General features: G+C 50.0%; 2 protein-coding genes across 2 annotated transcripts; one reads left to right on the forward strand and one right to left on the reverse strand.

Moving 5' to 3' along the window:
- Window positions 1–6,675: 6,675 nt before the first annotated feature.
- Actl7b (actin like 7B) lies at window positions 6,676–11,939 on the reverse strand. Its single transcript, XM_041657387.1, has 2 exons — window positions 9,870–11,939; window positions 6,676–7,996 (listed from the first exon to the last, which is right to left on the reverse strand). The coding sequence occupies exon 2, from the start codon at window positions 7,957–7,959 to the stop codon at window positions 6,706–6,708; it is 1,254 nt and encodes a 417-aa protein (XP_041513321.1). The 5' UTR covers window positions 7,960–7,996; window positions 9,870–11,939; the 3' UTR covers window positions 6,676–6,705.
- Actl7a (actin like 7A) lies at window positions 10,021–11,346 on the forward strand. The gene has a single exon (XM_041657386.1). The coding sequence runs from the start codon at window positions 10,021–10,023 to the stop codon at window positions 11,344–11,346; it is 1,326 nt and encodes a 441-aa protein (XP_041513320.1).
- Window positions 11,940–14,426: the final 2,487 nt, after the last annotated feature.

Below are 14,426 nucleotides of genomic sequence, written 5' to 3' on the forward strand. Positions count from 1 at the left end.
TATAAAGCACTGTTAACATCCTAGAACATTGGTTCTCAAACTGGGAGTCAAACAACCCTTTCACAGGGGTCACATGTCAGATATCCAGTATATCAGATATTTATATTGCAATTCATAACAGTAGCAAAATTACAGCTGCGCAGTAGCAGCAAATACAGTCATATGGCTGTTGGTCCCCACAACATGGGGAACTGTATTAAAGGGTCGCAGCATTAGGAAGGTTGGGAATCACCACCTTAGAGCCACTTCCGTGCCCTGAGGAGGTGATGTTCGAGTTGAGACTTGAGTGTGAAATTAAAAGCTTTAAAAGCCTAAATTTGGAGTGTTTCAACAGAAGACAAAAATAGACATCAACACAGACCTTTGCTGCAGTAGGGCCATGGGTCAGCTGCAGCTCTGACCCAAAGGTCTCTCCGGCATCGGGTAGCACAAGAGGCCACTCAGATATGTGTATGGCTCTGGCTACAGCATGGCCCTTGGCCACCAGCATGGTCCCAGGTAGCTGACCAGACCCCAGGCAAGCACACTTAGGGCTTCATTTTCTCACTGAGATAAAATACCAGCATCCTCAGAATGTCTGATGACCGGGCCTCCATCTCTTTTCAACTTCATTCCTTACCCTGCCCCACTCCCTGCTTGCCCTGATCTGGCCCCTCTGGACCCCTTGCTCTCCCTTAAACATGCTAAGCGTTTTCCCAACTCGCTGCACTTGCTAAAATTCTCTTCCCCATTTAGGTTCCTGTTCAATTATCACCTTGGCAGAGAAGCCTCCCCTTAGCACCCAACATAAAGAGCAGCTCCAGATCTCAGGCGATGGAGCAGTCAGGAAGGGACTTGCAGCACAATCGTGAGGATCTGAGCTCAGTCTCCGAGAACTCACATTTAAATAAAAACCCAGGTGTGGCCGTGTCTGCCTGTAGACATCACCGAGGAGGCAGATCACAGAAGGAGCCCCGCCGCTGGCTGGCCAGCCAGTCTAGCCAAGTCAGTGAGCTTCAGCATCAGTGGAGACTGGTTGAGGAAAGCATCCAACATGGATGCTCTCTTCCATGTGCATGTGGACACGTGTGTAAGTGTCCACACATGTGTAGTAGACACATGCATATTAACTCGTTTCCTCTCCTCCATGGCCCCCTAACTGCTCCATCTTCCTGCTTCCGGAAATTACACCCATGACACCACTCACCCAGAGAACCGTGTATTTATTAACTTTTTATGTCTGCCTTCCACCGCCAGCATGTGGCTCTCTGAGGACTTTGCTTTGACCACTGTTGAGGACATTCAGTATTTGGGTGGCGAATGGATGATCATTTATGTCAAAATACGTAGAAGGGCCCCTAAGCACCAATCAGCACTAATCACCTCGGAAATTCTTCCGAGGCCCCTTACAAAATCTAGAAACAGACTCTGAAGAGGAAAGGACCCAGGCCCCTAGCCTCATCCTGACTCCTTCAGATTCTTCCCCATCTTTGGTCGGGGCCAGCCTTCTACCCCTCGGGGTCTTTCCAAGAGGAAGGATGGGGGTGGATGGCTAGGGCAGCAATTGTCATATACCAGGATTCAAGCCCGATGCACACAGGCACCAGAGCAGGACCCAGGGCTCCCAGGGCCTCTGTTGTGACTGTGGCCACCAGACAAGAATGTCTGTCTCTGGTAATTTGCCTTAAGCTCATTTAATTACTAACTTGGTGGTTTCTGCTCTCTGCTTAGCTGCCTGTCAAGTAGGAGGCACTCTTGATAATTTAAGGGTTGGAATTTAGTCTATTTTTGCCATTGAAAAATCAGCCTGGAGCCAGAGTTTCCCTTTTATTTGGGAAGGCGAAACAGACGGCACATCAAAGGCGGTCGAGCTGTAATTTCATCTTTTCTGATACACTCAGGGCAGGCCTCTGCACACTGGCTGCTCCACGCCACTGGCAGTCTCTACTGGACTGTCAATGCAAAGTCTGGTGCTTTCCTGTGAACAGCTTTTGTCTTTCTGTGTCCAGCTTTGTCTAAAAGATCACCCAGTCCTGTTTGGTGGCCTTACTTAAAGGCAGCTTGGGGAGTTCCCAAAGGACGTGGGGGGTGGGCGAGGGAACCTGGGTTCTCCACAGTCTCTGAGATCCGTGATTAAATGCTTGCCTATGATGATTTCGGCTGCACGTACAGCTTCTACAACATGCATGCATTCCCCCAGACCAGCATTTACACGGTACCCCACACAAGTGTGTGGTACCTCATCGACATGCAGGGTGTCTTATCAGGGAACATGCAGTCTAACGAGAAAACCTAGAGGGAAAGATACCATCTCGGTCCATAAAACCCCTGCAACCAAAGTGTGAAGAAAGTGAACCAGGAGTGTGGGGGAAAAGCAAGCGTAGGTCAGCTGGAAAGATGCTGGAGAATTACTAGGACTTAGGAAGTGGTGGGTCTTCAAGAGGAAGTGTATTCGAAAGGCCTGCGACAGGGGCTAGAGAGAGGGCCAACTGCCCTTCCAGAGGACCCAGATTCACTTCCCAGCACCTACATGGCAGCTCACAACTGTCTATAATTCTAGTTCCAGGGGACCCGACACCCGTGGCAAAATACCAATGTACATTAAATAAAAACAAATAATTAAAAAGAAAAGGCTGGTGACAGCTTAAAGGGACAGGAAAATGAAAGCCCAGAAGCTACAGGCTCTGTAGAGGAAGGTGGCTGTGGAGAGAGAAAAGACAGGAGCTCTGAGGGAAGACAGGAGGGCAAATGGGAGGAGAGCGAGGTTTGACCTGTTGTTAGGAACAGCTGAAGTCACTTGCTGGGAAAAGCACAATAGGAATGACCGCATGAGGCTGGGGATGTGGCTTGGTGTTAGGGAACCTGGCTAACAGGCAGAAACCTCTGGGTTTGAGTTAGCACACGGGGAAAAGAAAAGGAAACACTAGTATTAGCTAACAAAACAGTTAGCTCCATCTCTAGATTGGGAGCATTTGCAACTTAAATCTGTGATATGTAGAGCTGGTACATCACTTGTCAAAGACAAGTTGTCTAAGCGGAGGTGGGGATTTGAAAGTGATCTATGGAGTCCTTGTCCATCCCTTCAGGTCACGCCACTTTGCCGGGGATGAGCAGTTATCAGCTATCCAGCGAGCTGCTGGATAAGGGCACACTCCGCAAACTGCAAAGCACTCCGTAAATGTAGTCACTGATAGCAGCTTTTGGCCAGGTCTCCTAACCAGAAGGTCATTCCTCTTTGACCCTTGACAGTAAAACCATGAGCCTTTCTTCCCAGGCTCAGAGTCGCAAGCAAGAAAAAAAAAAAAAGAAAAGAAAAGCTGTGGGAGACAGAAATCACTCTCGGGATGAAAGGAAAGGAAGTCTGGGCTTTCATGGGTCACACAGAGAGATGGACGGATGTGAGAATCAGCCTAGCCTGTCCTGAAAGCTTAGGCTGTGCTGGCACCTGCTGGCATGCAGGGTAGCTATGCCAGCTTCACTTTATCCAGTAATTCTCCCGTTTAGAACGAGTGCCCTCGGATAGTCGAGTGTGTGGATGGCTGGATCAGGGTTGGAGGCTCTGTCTCTGTGAATCTTCTATGATCTGAGGTGCTATAATGTGTCTCTGGAATAACCCCCAGCCTAGAGTTTCCTCACAGTAACCGCTCACTGAGACCTTCCTGTGGGCATGCGCAGCTCCGAGGGTCTCCTACGCCTTCCTCAGAAACAGGACCTCAAACGCTTCTGCAACAGCCTCCTTATTTTAGAGCTGCAGATAGCTTGGGGACCTTGATCTGACCAGGATCATGCGACTGGCCTTAAGGTTAAATGAGAACCCTAATTAAGGACCAAAACGCAGCTTGGTTTATAGTCTTTTATAGTAGTACCAGGTTGTTTTCAAGTCCGAAGCCTAATTCACCTATGTGCTACATCTGTGATCCCCACAGAGGGTTTTTCCCCATTGGTTGATTGATGGGTGCTGCACTCTTTTGTGTCCTCCAAACTTAATATTGGAAAACTGGTCTTCAGTGGGAGTAGTATTGGAATTGAGTAGGCGGGTAAGGAAGATTAGTGCGCTTCTTTAAAGATTGGGTTAATTACCAAAGGAGTAGGTTATTAAACGCTAAGCACACCCCAGCCCCTCCCACCATCTCTCCACCATGATCCCACTGGCCGTCAGTTCTCCACAGTGTTTAACACAGCCCTAGGCCCTCACCAGAAACGAGCAAATGTTCATGCTATGCTCTTGTTACTTTACCAATTTCCCAGTCTCAGACGCCCCGTTAAACAGCAGCGAACAAAGTGCCTCGTTTTAGAAAAGGCTTACCGCCGCCGCCTTAAACAGTACTGGTGGCTGGTGCCTCTAATCCCAGCACTCAGGAGCTGGAGGCAGGTGGATGACTATGAGTTTGAGGACAGCCTGGTCTACATAACTTGTTTCAAACCAGCCAAGGCTACACATAGAGACTCCATTTCAAAGACAACAACATCCTTTTCCCAGTCTAGGGAGAAACTTCTCCTACAGGGTTTGCGGAGAGCGTGGGTGGGGAGCATCGGACTGAAAACATAAAGAACAAAGACAACCTCTAAAGAACTTGGGTCCTCATAAATCATGTCTGAGAAGTCTCAAGTGTGGCCGGAGAGGCGGGTCAGCGATGACAGTGCTGCCATCCTGGCAAAGGTCTGGAATCTTGTTCCAGCTCTCAAACTGCTACTGGCTCCACAGGACCTGACTCCCTCTTCTGGCCACCAACCGCAGCAGTTTCCCTCTTAAAAAAAAATTCTGAAGTTTCCACTGAAAGGTTTTCTAAACGTACAGGCATGGAGACCTCTGGCCTAGGTCACTTGTCGGTTAGTGTTCACACCCGGGGGACTCTACCAGGAGCACATCCAGTCAAAGATCGCAATAACTCATTTTCTAGACCTCTGCCGTAATTTAACATCAAAAGCTAAATATACTAAGTTGAATCATGTAAAACTGCCAATATTTGACTCTCTTGACTTGCAAACCTTGAAAGGATTCCACAGAACTTAGGCAGTGTGTTTAGTAAGTAACTGGACAAGTGGGGGGGGGGGGGGGCGACATCAGCAGGCAAGCATCTGAGAACCTTTTGAATGATGTTGAATTCTGAGTCCCGGGTCCTCCTTGATTCCACATTGGACTTGGGGTGAAATGCTATGCTACAAGAGCTGCCTTTTAAGAGGCATCTCAAATATTCCAGGGCAGGGAGATTGTGAACTCCACGGGACCCCTCTCGGCCCAACCATTTTCGTCTCCCAAGTCCCCAGAAGACATGCTGCTTGCTGTCTCATAGCATCTTTCTGTAAAGGGGACACTCTGCAGACTCCTATTGCGACAGTCAGCAAGTGCCCGCAGAGACACCACTTGAAACGCCACCGCTATCACTTTCTAGAGCCCTACAAAACCCTCCCAGGGCCAACCTTCTGTAGATGACCCATCTCCGCTGGTCGTATCATTTGTTTTCGTCTGCTTTGCCTCACGTTAATGAGTATGGGGGGCACTTGGATGGATGGCTTTCTGAGCAGCCCCATGCGGGCAGCGTGCCCAGCCCCCGTCCTCTCAGGCACAGAGAAGAGGCTCCACTTGGCGGTTGAGAGGCTATTTATAAGCATGGCCGGCTTGCCTATCTCAGATCCAAACCAAAGCCTCCATGTTTCCGCAGTGCTTGTTTCCCTGCAGACTGGTAACGTTTACACAGAAATGGGTCTCCTCGGCTAGCCTGTCATTTGGATTGTTTGCTTTTCCCTTTTGGACTTCTTTGATGCTGCTGAAGAAAGAAGTCCACAGGAATCTGGAGAGAGGAAGAGAGTGGGCTGCAAGGCGGTGTGTGTGTGTGTGTGTGTGTGTGTATCAGCCATGTGGTCCGCTGTCCTGTCTCTTAGCCCCCACTACGGCTTCCTTAGCTGAACTAAGCTGTCTCCTTTTCTCTTTTTCGTTCTAATTTTAATGGCCAGAATGTTAATTTCTTGGTACCGTTCCATAGGACTCTATTTATTACTTCCCATTTATTTCCATATTTTTTGCAGTGTGTGTGTGTGTGTGTGTGTGTGTGTTTGTGCAATGCGCACATACACATGGCAAAGTGGGTGGGGTATGTGAGGTCCAAGGGAAACTTGCAGTTGGTTCTCTCCGTCCACATTATAGGTCCAGGGCTTGAACGTGGGTCGTCAGACTTGACAAGCACCTTACCTGATGAACCTTCTCCCCACCCTGCCTCCATTCATTTAAAAGGGAAATTTTCTCTATATCCATTTCTATTAGTGAAATTACATTGATCTGTCCTCTACCAAGGGTCTGAGTCCATCCAGTGAGTTTTTAAAGTTTGCATGTCATATCTTCCTATCTTATAATTTACTCGCTTTTATAATTTTATCATCTGTATTTGCGTATTCATGTGTATTTGCGCTTATGTGGTGTTGCTAACGTGTGCATGTGCCTTCCTTTCTGGAAAGAATCGTTGCCACAGCAGTTTTAAGACAGTCCGGCATCCATCTTGTCTCGTCTCCCTTTTGACGACTGTACTGACCCACTTACGGACACTCAAGAAGAGGGCAGTTAACTCTAAACTCAACCTGTCCCCACCCGCTATCGGATTCGATCAAGAACTCCAGACCAGACACGACCGTTATAGGTTAAACTTTAATGTGAAATTCTGTAAAGGTAAAGAGTCTCCCTCCCAGGGGGTGAGGCTCTGCTCTCCAGCTCTTGCCGGTGGGGCCCGCCCCTTAGCATTTGCTGTAGATGGCTGCGCAGCCGCGCTCCTCAAACTCTTCCTTGCTGACCCAAAGCTGCTGGAAGGCCTGCAACGAGGCCAGGATGGAGCCGCCGGTCCACACTGACGTCTTCCTCTCGGGAGCAGCGGCCACCGTGGGGCTGTCCCCGGGGCAGAGGAGACTCAGCTCCCTCTGGAAACGCTCAGGGAAGCCGTCCAGCATGGTACAGCCACCGCACAGCAGCACGTTAGCAGCCATCTCCTCCTTGAAGCCAGTATTCTGACAGCGGCCCAGGCAGTCAGCCGTGAGCTCCGGGAGGCCCGGCTGGGTGCAGCCCACCAGGGAGGGCTTGAAGAGCATCTCGGAGCAGCGGAAGCGCTCCTGGCCGATGGTGATGACCTTGCCGTCCGGGAGCTCGTAGTCTACGCGCAGCTCCTCGGGGCTCAGGCTCATCTCCTCCTCTGGCAGCAGCGCGGCATAGCAGCACTTCTTCTTGATGTGTTCGACGATGTGCAGGTGATCATCCGAGAACTGGTGACCTGCTTCATTGAGCAGCTGCATGAGGTAGTTGGTGAGGTCGCAGCCGGCATAGTCTGCACGGCAGGGCAGGCCCGGCAGCAGGTCCCCCTCGGAGATGGGTACCACATGCGACACACCATGCCCGCTCTCAACCACCAGCCCGGAGGTCTTGCCGTATGAGTAGATGGACAGAAGCGCCTGGGAGGTCACGTGCATGGCTGGGATGCGGAAGGTCTCAAACATGAGCTCCGCATACTTTTCCCGGTTGCTGATGGGGCTGAGCGGAGGGTCGGACACCAGCACCGCGTGCTCTTCCGGAAGGATCTTCATGGCAGTGTGGAAGATGTACTCCCAGATGTTCTGGATACAATCCCAGTCCACCACGACGCCGTGCTTCAGTGGGTTAACCAGCTTCAGAGATGCCTCCATGTTGAGCAGCTCATGGCCCACGTATGTCTCCTTGAAGGTGTCTCCAGCGTCCGCTGCCATCTCGGCGCTGCGCTTGCCCACCGTAGAGGAGATGAAGTAGGTGGGCCTCTGCTCTCCCGCATAGCCGCACTTACAGTACTGGGAGCCCAGGTCAATGACCAGCGCCTTGATCTTGCGTATTTGCTTGGGCTTCATCTTCAGTTGAGTGGACCCTGTGTCCCGGATGCCAGCCTCAGGGACTGGCAGTGTTCCTGCCTCTCCAGGGTCGCCCTGGGCTGTGCCCATGGGCTTTGGGCTAGGGTTGTTCTTTGTCGCCATCTGCCTCCCTTCCACACCTTCTTACATCCACAGCTCCCTGGGGAGAAATGAGAGTCCACCTCCAACCGTGCCTGGGCAACCACTTAGCGTTGTGATGTCACCAGGGACGGTCCATTTAGATAGGGGGGAGCTTGCTCCTTTCACCCTCCACACACCTTCCTAACTGGTTTGCTCCAGGACAGAGCTAATGACCAGCAGCTCTAGAACCTCTCTGCTCCTTCTCACATCTCCATGTCTGGCCATTCAGAGGTGATCCATTTATTTCTTTCCTCCTCTGCTCCTTGGCACTGATAATTTGGGCCCCTAGAGAAAACCAGGCACAGTACTGGGTTTTTCCTGTGCTACTTTGCAGAATCTTAGGGGCTGGGCAGAGCTGTACAGAGGTTCAGAATTCAAGAGCAGTTTTTGAGAGTGATAGACGTCCATCTAACACCAATTAACCAGGTCTCCTAGAGACCTTGAACGCTGCTTCCGTTTTAGACACAAAGCTCAAGGCCTATACCTGGCCTCCTCTTTCATTTCACAAGCACAGGAGTATTCTCTAGTAAAGCTAGCAGCACTTCGTACTTTTCTTCTCACCCCTGAGACCAAGAGGACCTGCCACCACCTCCACGAAGGAAGGACCCCATCACCAGAGTGGCTGTCTCACATCTAAGATAGAGCCGAGGGTAAGGTCAAAGATGAGGCCTGCATAAGGTTAGATCCTGGGTTCTGCACTTGGTGTAGAGGTTCAGAATCCAAGAGCGATCAGTTTTTAAGAGGGATAATACTTCAACCAAAGTTCACCTAACACCAACTAACCGGGTCTCCTAACGACCTCAGCGCTGTGGGGGGTAGGAATCAGTATGTCCAGCTGAGGAGGCAGATGGCCAAGCAGCCTCAGAAATGCATGCTAGGTGTCAAGGCATGTATGCGGTACATGTTGGGGGGGGGGCTGTGTATTCCTACTGGATATCCTTGGGGAAGTTGTGTACTTGAGCCTTAATGTTTGCACTGGGGGGACTCAGTCAGGTCATATTTCAATGCACATGCTGTGACCCTGATAAAGGAGCACAAGTCTATGTTCAAAACGAATTCCTCGTAGGGTTATCTACCTTAGACCCCCAAATTAGGCAGGAGGGCTGTCCAATCATCACAGCGGCAGTAGCTCCTGGGAAAAGCTCAGATGGTGTCCATTTGTTCAAATTTCTCTAGTCCCTTCTAGCCCTGGTCACCCACAAGTCCCTGCAATGGCCCATGGCCTGATGGGACTGGTTGGTCCTCCACTACCACCAGCCTCCCTTCTCCCACCCACGCTCTACATTTCCAGACTCTTCCCCCTGGTTACATTGGTGTTCTTGCAGCTTCTCTCAGTGGAGCTCAGCAAACTTCTGTAAGGGGACGGTCACATTTATTTCCCCTCAGCTTTTGGCCCAGTCTTTGTGATGCTGATTCAACTGTTTTTTTTATTTTTGTTTTCTTTTTAATGACCCAGGCAATCCATAAGTGAATGAGTACGGCTGCTGCAGTAAATTCATATACCGCCACAGGCTGGATCCGGCACCCTGCTGGCCCCTTCACTAACTCCCCAGTCATGTGACTTAGTCCCCTGTACCAATTGCACTCCTGTCACTAGGTCACTTCCTTCAGCTCCTTACACAACTGCTGTCAGCTCAGGGAGCCTTTGCCTGAACCACATCAGCACGGCCACCCTCTCTCTGTCCTCTGATTTTTCTCTAAAAACTTCTAAATTTTATTTTTTTGTTCAACAGACATTTTGTGTCTTTCCCCGCAGCATACACCAACTCGAATATGGACCAGATAAGGGCAGGACTCTGTCGCTGCTTCTTCATGGCATGTTACAGGCACTCAACAAATGAACTGAACAAATTAATCAAGCTTTACTACAAAAGATAATATCTCCAATGTACCTAAACAAGGTCTCCAGTGTCTAGACAGTCTCTGGTCGCTGGATTATGTCATAATCAGTGATGTCACTGTTGGGCAGATTCTTAAGCCGTCCTCTGATTTGAGCCTTTCAGGCCTCGTACCCAGCAGGATCAAAAGCTTTCTGAGAGCAGTATGTCTCTGGACAGCGTGTGGGCTCCAGAGGCAGCAGACATGGGGGATGGGCCGCCTGCCAAGAAAGCTGCCAACCAGGGCTCCATGCAGACACAGGTCCTCCAGACTGCCTCCCTAAAGGATGGCCCAGCAAAGAGGGCAGTATGGGTCCGTCGAGAGATTGCCGAGACAGAAGACCCTGAGAAGTCAACTGCTCCCAAGGACAGGTCCAAGTTAGAGGTGACCAAAGCAGTGGTCGTGGATCTCGGCACCGGCTTCTGTAAATGTGGCTTTGCTGGCCTGCCAAAGCCCACTCACAAGATCTCAACAACAGTGGGCAAGCCCTACATGGAGACAGCCAAGACTGGGGATAATCGCAAAGAGACCTTCGTGGGGCATGAGCTCCTTAACCCAGACATACAGCTCAAGCTGGTCAACCCCCTGCGTCATGGCATCATCGTGGACTGGGACACAGTGCAGGACATCTGGGAATATCTCTTCCGACAAGAGATGAAGATCGCCCCGGAGGAGCATGCAGTCCTGGTCTCGGACCCACCCCTGAGCCCTCACACCAACAGAGAGAAGTATGCTGAGATGTTGTTTGAGACCTTCAACACACCTGCGATGCACATTGCCTACCAGTCCCGCCTGTCCATGTACTCGTACGGACGCACGTCCGGGCTGGTGGTGGAGGTGGGCCACGGCGTGTCCTATGTGGTACCCATCTATGAGGGTTATCCTTTGCCTAGTATCACGGGGCGGCTAGACTATGCAGGATCTGACCTGACGGCCTACCTGATGAGCTTGATGAACAACTCTGGAAAACACTTCACAGAGGACCACACCAGTATTGTGGAGGACATCAAGACAAGATGCTGCTTCGTGGCCCTGGACCCCATCGAAGAGAAGAAAATCCCTCCCAGTGAACATGAGATCCAATATACTCTGCCTGATGGGAAAGAGATCCGTCTGGGCCAGGAGAGGTTCCTCTGCTCGGAGATGTTCTTCAAGCCGTCGCTAATCAAATCCATGCAGCTGGGCCTCCACACCCAGACGGTGTCCTGCCTTAACAAATGTGACATCGCACTCAAGCGAGACCTCATGGGGAACATCCTGCTCTGTGGGGGCAGCACTATGCTCAGGGGCTTCCCTAACCGCCTGCAGAAGGAACTGAGCAGCATGTGCCCCAATGATACCCCACAGGTCAATGTTCTGCCTGAGAGAGACACCGCAGTGTGGACTGGTGGCTCTATCCTAGCCTCGCTCCAGGGTTTCCAACCACTGTGGGTTCACCGCTTTGAGTACGAGGAGCATGGGCCTTTCTTCCTCTACAGAAGGTGCTTCTGAACTGATGGCGGCGTGGCCACTGTGGTGAGAGTGTGTCAGCTTTACTGCGTGAGGGAACACCTTTCTACATATGGTGTGTGAGCTGGCATGTTCATTCCTGTAGCATTAAAGACCCCTCGTGTCCCCTTCCCTTCACAGCACGCCTTTTTCCTGACGGAGTAAGAGCCACACAGATGTGTCCTTGCCTTAAATGATACAAACACCTGGGAGTGGAGCGGGGCTATGAGATTCAGACATGCACTATGCTGACTGCTCAGTTTCTCTTGGAAGAAACTTGTTCTAACATTACGCTTCCCACTGTAGGAACTACTCTGCTGTTAAAACATGCTTAAGGAAAAATGTGATAAAAAAGAAAAAACGGGTTAAGAGTAAATGCTGTTAAAGGTTACAAGGGGATCCTCATCCACAACCCCCCCAAGAATGCTGAATAAGTCCAGTCTCCCACAAAAACAGTACCGTATTTCCCATCTGACAGCAAACTCAGAATATGTTGGCAATCTACCTTGTTTTAACTACCCTGTCTTAACTGTACCTCTTTTTTACTCACCAGTATGTCTCAAAACTGGTTCATAGAAAGCCACCAGGGTTACTGGCCGTGAAGACTTGTATCATTCCCTTAGCACTACGGATGGACGCTACAATAGAAGTACCATTCAGGTCTCGAAACCCAGTAGACAGGCAGGAACACCTGCCAAAACCAGGACAAAGACCTAATCCATAAAATAAAAGTCCATAGTTATGGCAAAGTCCCTAACTGTACTAACTTGTTTTGGCTTCTGTAGTCCCCTTCTGGCTAACTGTCCTTGCTGAGCTGCGTCAACACAGGATGTAGTTTTGTGCTTAAAAGAGCATCCTGTCCAGGATCTAACTCTAATGCATGAACTGACTTGGTAGAGACCATTCTCTATGGAGAGATACCTTGCTCAGCCTAGGCACGGAGGAGGGGGAGGGGGCCTTGAGATGATGGGACAGACTTAGTTGACTTCCCAGGAGAGGCCTTATATCTATCTCTGAGTAGATGGAGGGTAGAGTGGAGAGAGGAGCAGGAGGGGGAAAGGAGGGGGGACGACTAGGATTGGTATATAAGAAGTAAATTAAAAAAAAAAAAGTTCACCCTTTTTTAAAAAGACTCAGGACTACACTCGGGTCCCAAACACCCAGCATAGTTGTCAGCTAATGGACTTTCTAGCTTGAATCCACATACAAGTGGGTACCTCACATTTCTGGAGACCCCAGCGGGATTCCCAGAGAACAGACCTTGACACACTGGGGGTCTCAGAGCCCCTTGGAGCAAGGAGTGTGGTAGCCAAGGGAGTTCCAGGGTCCCAGGACCCCCATCTAATCAATTGCTGCCTAATGCCTTGGAGAAATGAGACCTATACCCCAAAAGGGAACAAATTTGAAAGTCACCTGGTCTGTCACCTCCAGAGGTAAGTCTGGTTAAGGTACCTTCTGTTTAAAACATAAAGGAGAGGCCAGCTGCAGATGCGGGCCCAGTGTCTGGAATCCATGCGAGACATCACTGGACTCCCCTGGTCCATTCAGGTCTATGAATGTGTGGTAGCCATCCATGGTTGTCTTTACTGTGTCTGTGTGTTTCTGTTGGTTGGACAAACATTTAACGTGGGAGAGGGAGTGAGCCACCTGGAGACCATGACTACCATCGTCCCTAAGATGTGGCTACAGCAGCAGCTGCAGCAACACCAGTGGAATGAGGCTGGAGACCCCAGCCACCCCAGTTTCCCTATACTGCCCAGTGGCTTTTTCACAGCTGATGGAAAGCAGATACATGTGTCAGGATCTGGTCCCCAGGCAATGCTCCCAATAGCTACAATTGTGACTTTTAGCTCTTAAACAAGAGCCTTCACATCTTACTGGGATTCTTAGTCACACCTGCACCCTGAGCATCTGGAAAACAGGCATCTCTACCATACAGAGGCTCCAAGAGCCATCTGCTCCTGAGCATCTGGAAAACAGGCATCTCTACCATACAGAGGCTCCAAGAGCCATCTGCTCCTGAGCATCTGGGAAACAGGCATCTCTACCATACAGAGGCTCCAAGAGCCATCTGCTCCTGAGCATCTGGAAAACAGGCATCTCTACCATACAGAGGCTCCAAGAGCCATCTGCTCCTGAGCATCTGGGAAACAGGCATCTCTACCATACAGAGCCATTTGCTCAACTCCAGGAAACCCCAGGCCTAAACACTAAAATGTCAATGGAAAGCTGATAGAACCACATTCTTTCACAAAGCATTTTCAATGCTTACCGGATCCACCTGTCCCAGTAAAGACATGCTCCACACAAAAACATCTAAGTTTAGTACTTCAACATCATCTAAATTTAACAGCTGGGGAAAACTTCGCAAGTTTGTTACAACAGGGATGAATTATGTACTACTATTGGTGTGGTTTGAAAGAAAATGGCCCACAAAGGGAGTGGCACTATTAGGAGGTGTGGCCTTGTTGGAGGAAGTGTGTTACTGTGGGGGCAGGCTCTGAGGTCTCTTATGCTTAGGATACTACCCAGTGTGTCAGCCGATGTTCTGGGGTCTCTGTGTCAAGATGTAAGATTCTCAGCTCCAGCACCATGTCTGCCTGCATATGATAATGGACTGAACCTCTGAAACTGTAAGCAAGCCCCCTTCAATTTGTAAGAGTTGCCATGGTCACGATGTCTCTTAAGACAACCATCTAGTGAGTACGAAACTGTCGAAGAATTTTTAAAAAGCCTCTAATTAAAATAAACTGACCTATTTCTAGACTTGACGAGAGAGAGAGAGAGAGAGAGAGAGAGAGAGAGAGAGAGAGAGAGAATATTATTCTTCCAAGCCTTTGGAAACAGGATGAAACGGGTCAGTTAAACACCTTACAGAAAGTAAACTAGTCTGCCTAGACACTGACAAAAATCACTCAGCATAGGAGGCAGGGCCTGGAGAGCAAAGAGTAACCTCCATCCCTGCTACCATACCATGCCTGCTGTCTACCCAAAACTGAAGAGCAGGACCTGTGTCAGCGGATTCCAATCCATCCCACCCGACCATTGATGATGAGTCTAGCAGAGCATACACTGGCGATAAA

Source organism: Microtus oregoni, unplaced genomic scaffold, assembly GCF_018167655.1.
Source record: "Microtus oregoni isolate MIOR12 unplaced genomic scaffold, Mior012 000008F_ref0000371, whole genome shotgun sequence".
Taxonomy (NCBI): Eukaryota; Metazoa; Chordata; class Mammalia; order Rodentia; family Cricetidae; genus Microtus; species Microtus oregoni.

Coding starts and splice junctions, on each gene's coding strand:
- Actl7b (XM_041657387.1), bottom strand. CDS start 7,959: ATGGCGACAAAGAACAACCCTAGCCCAAAGCCCATGGGCACAGCCCAG.
- Actl7a (XM_041657386.1), top strand. CDS start 10,021: ATGTCTCTGGACAGCGTGTGGGCTCCAGAGGCAGCAGACATGGGGGAT.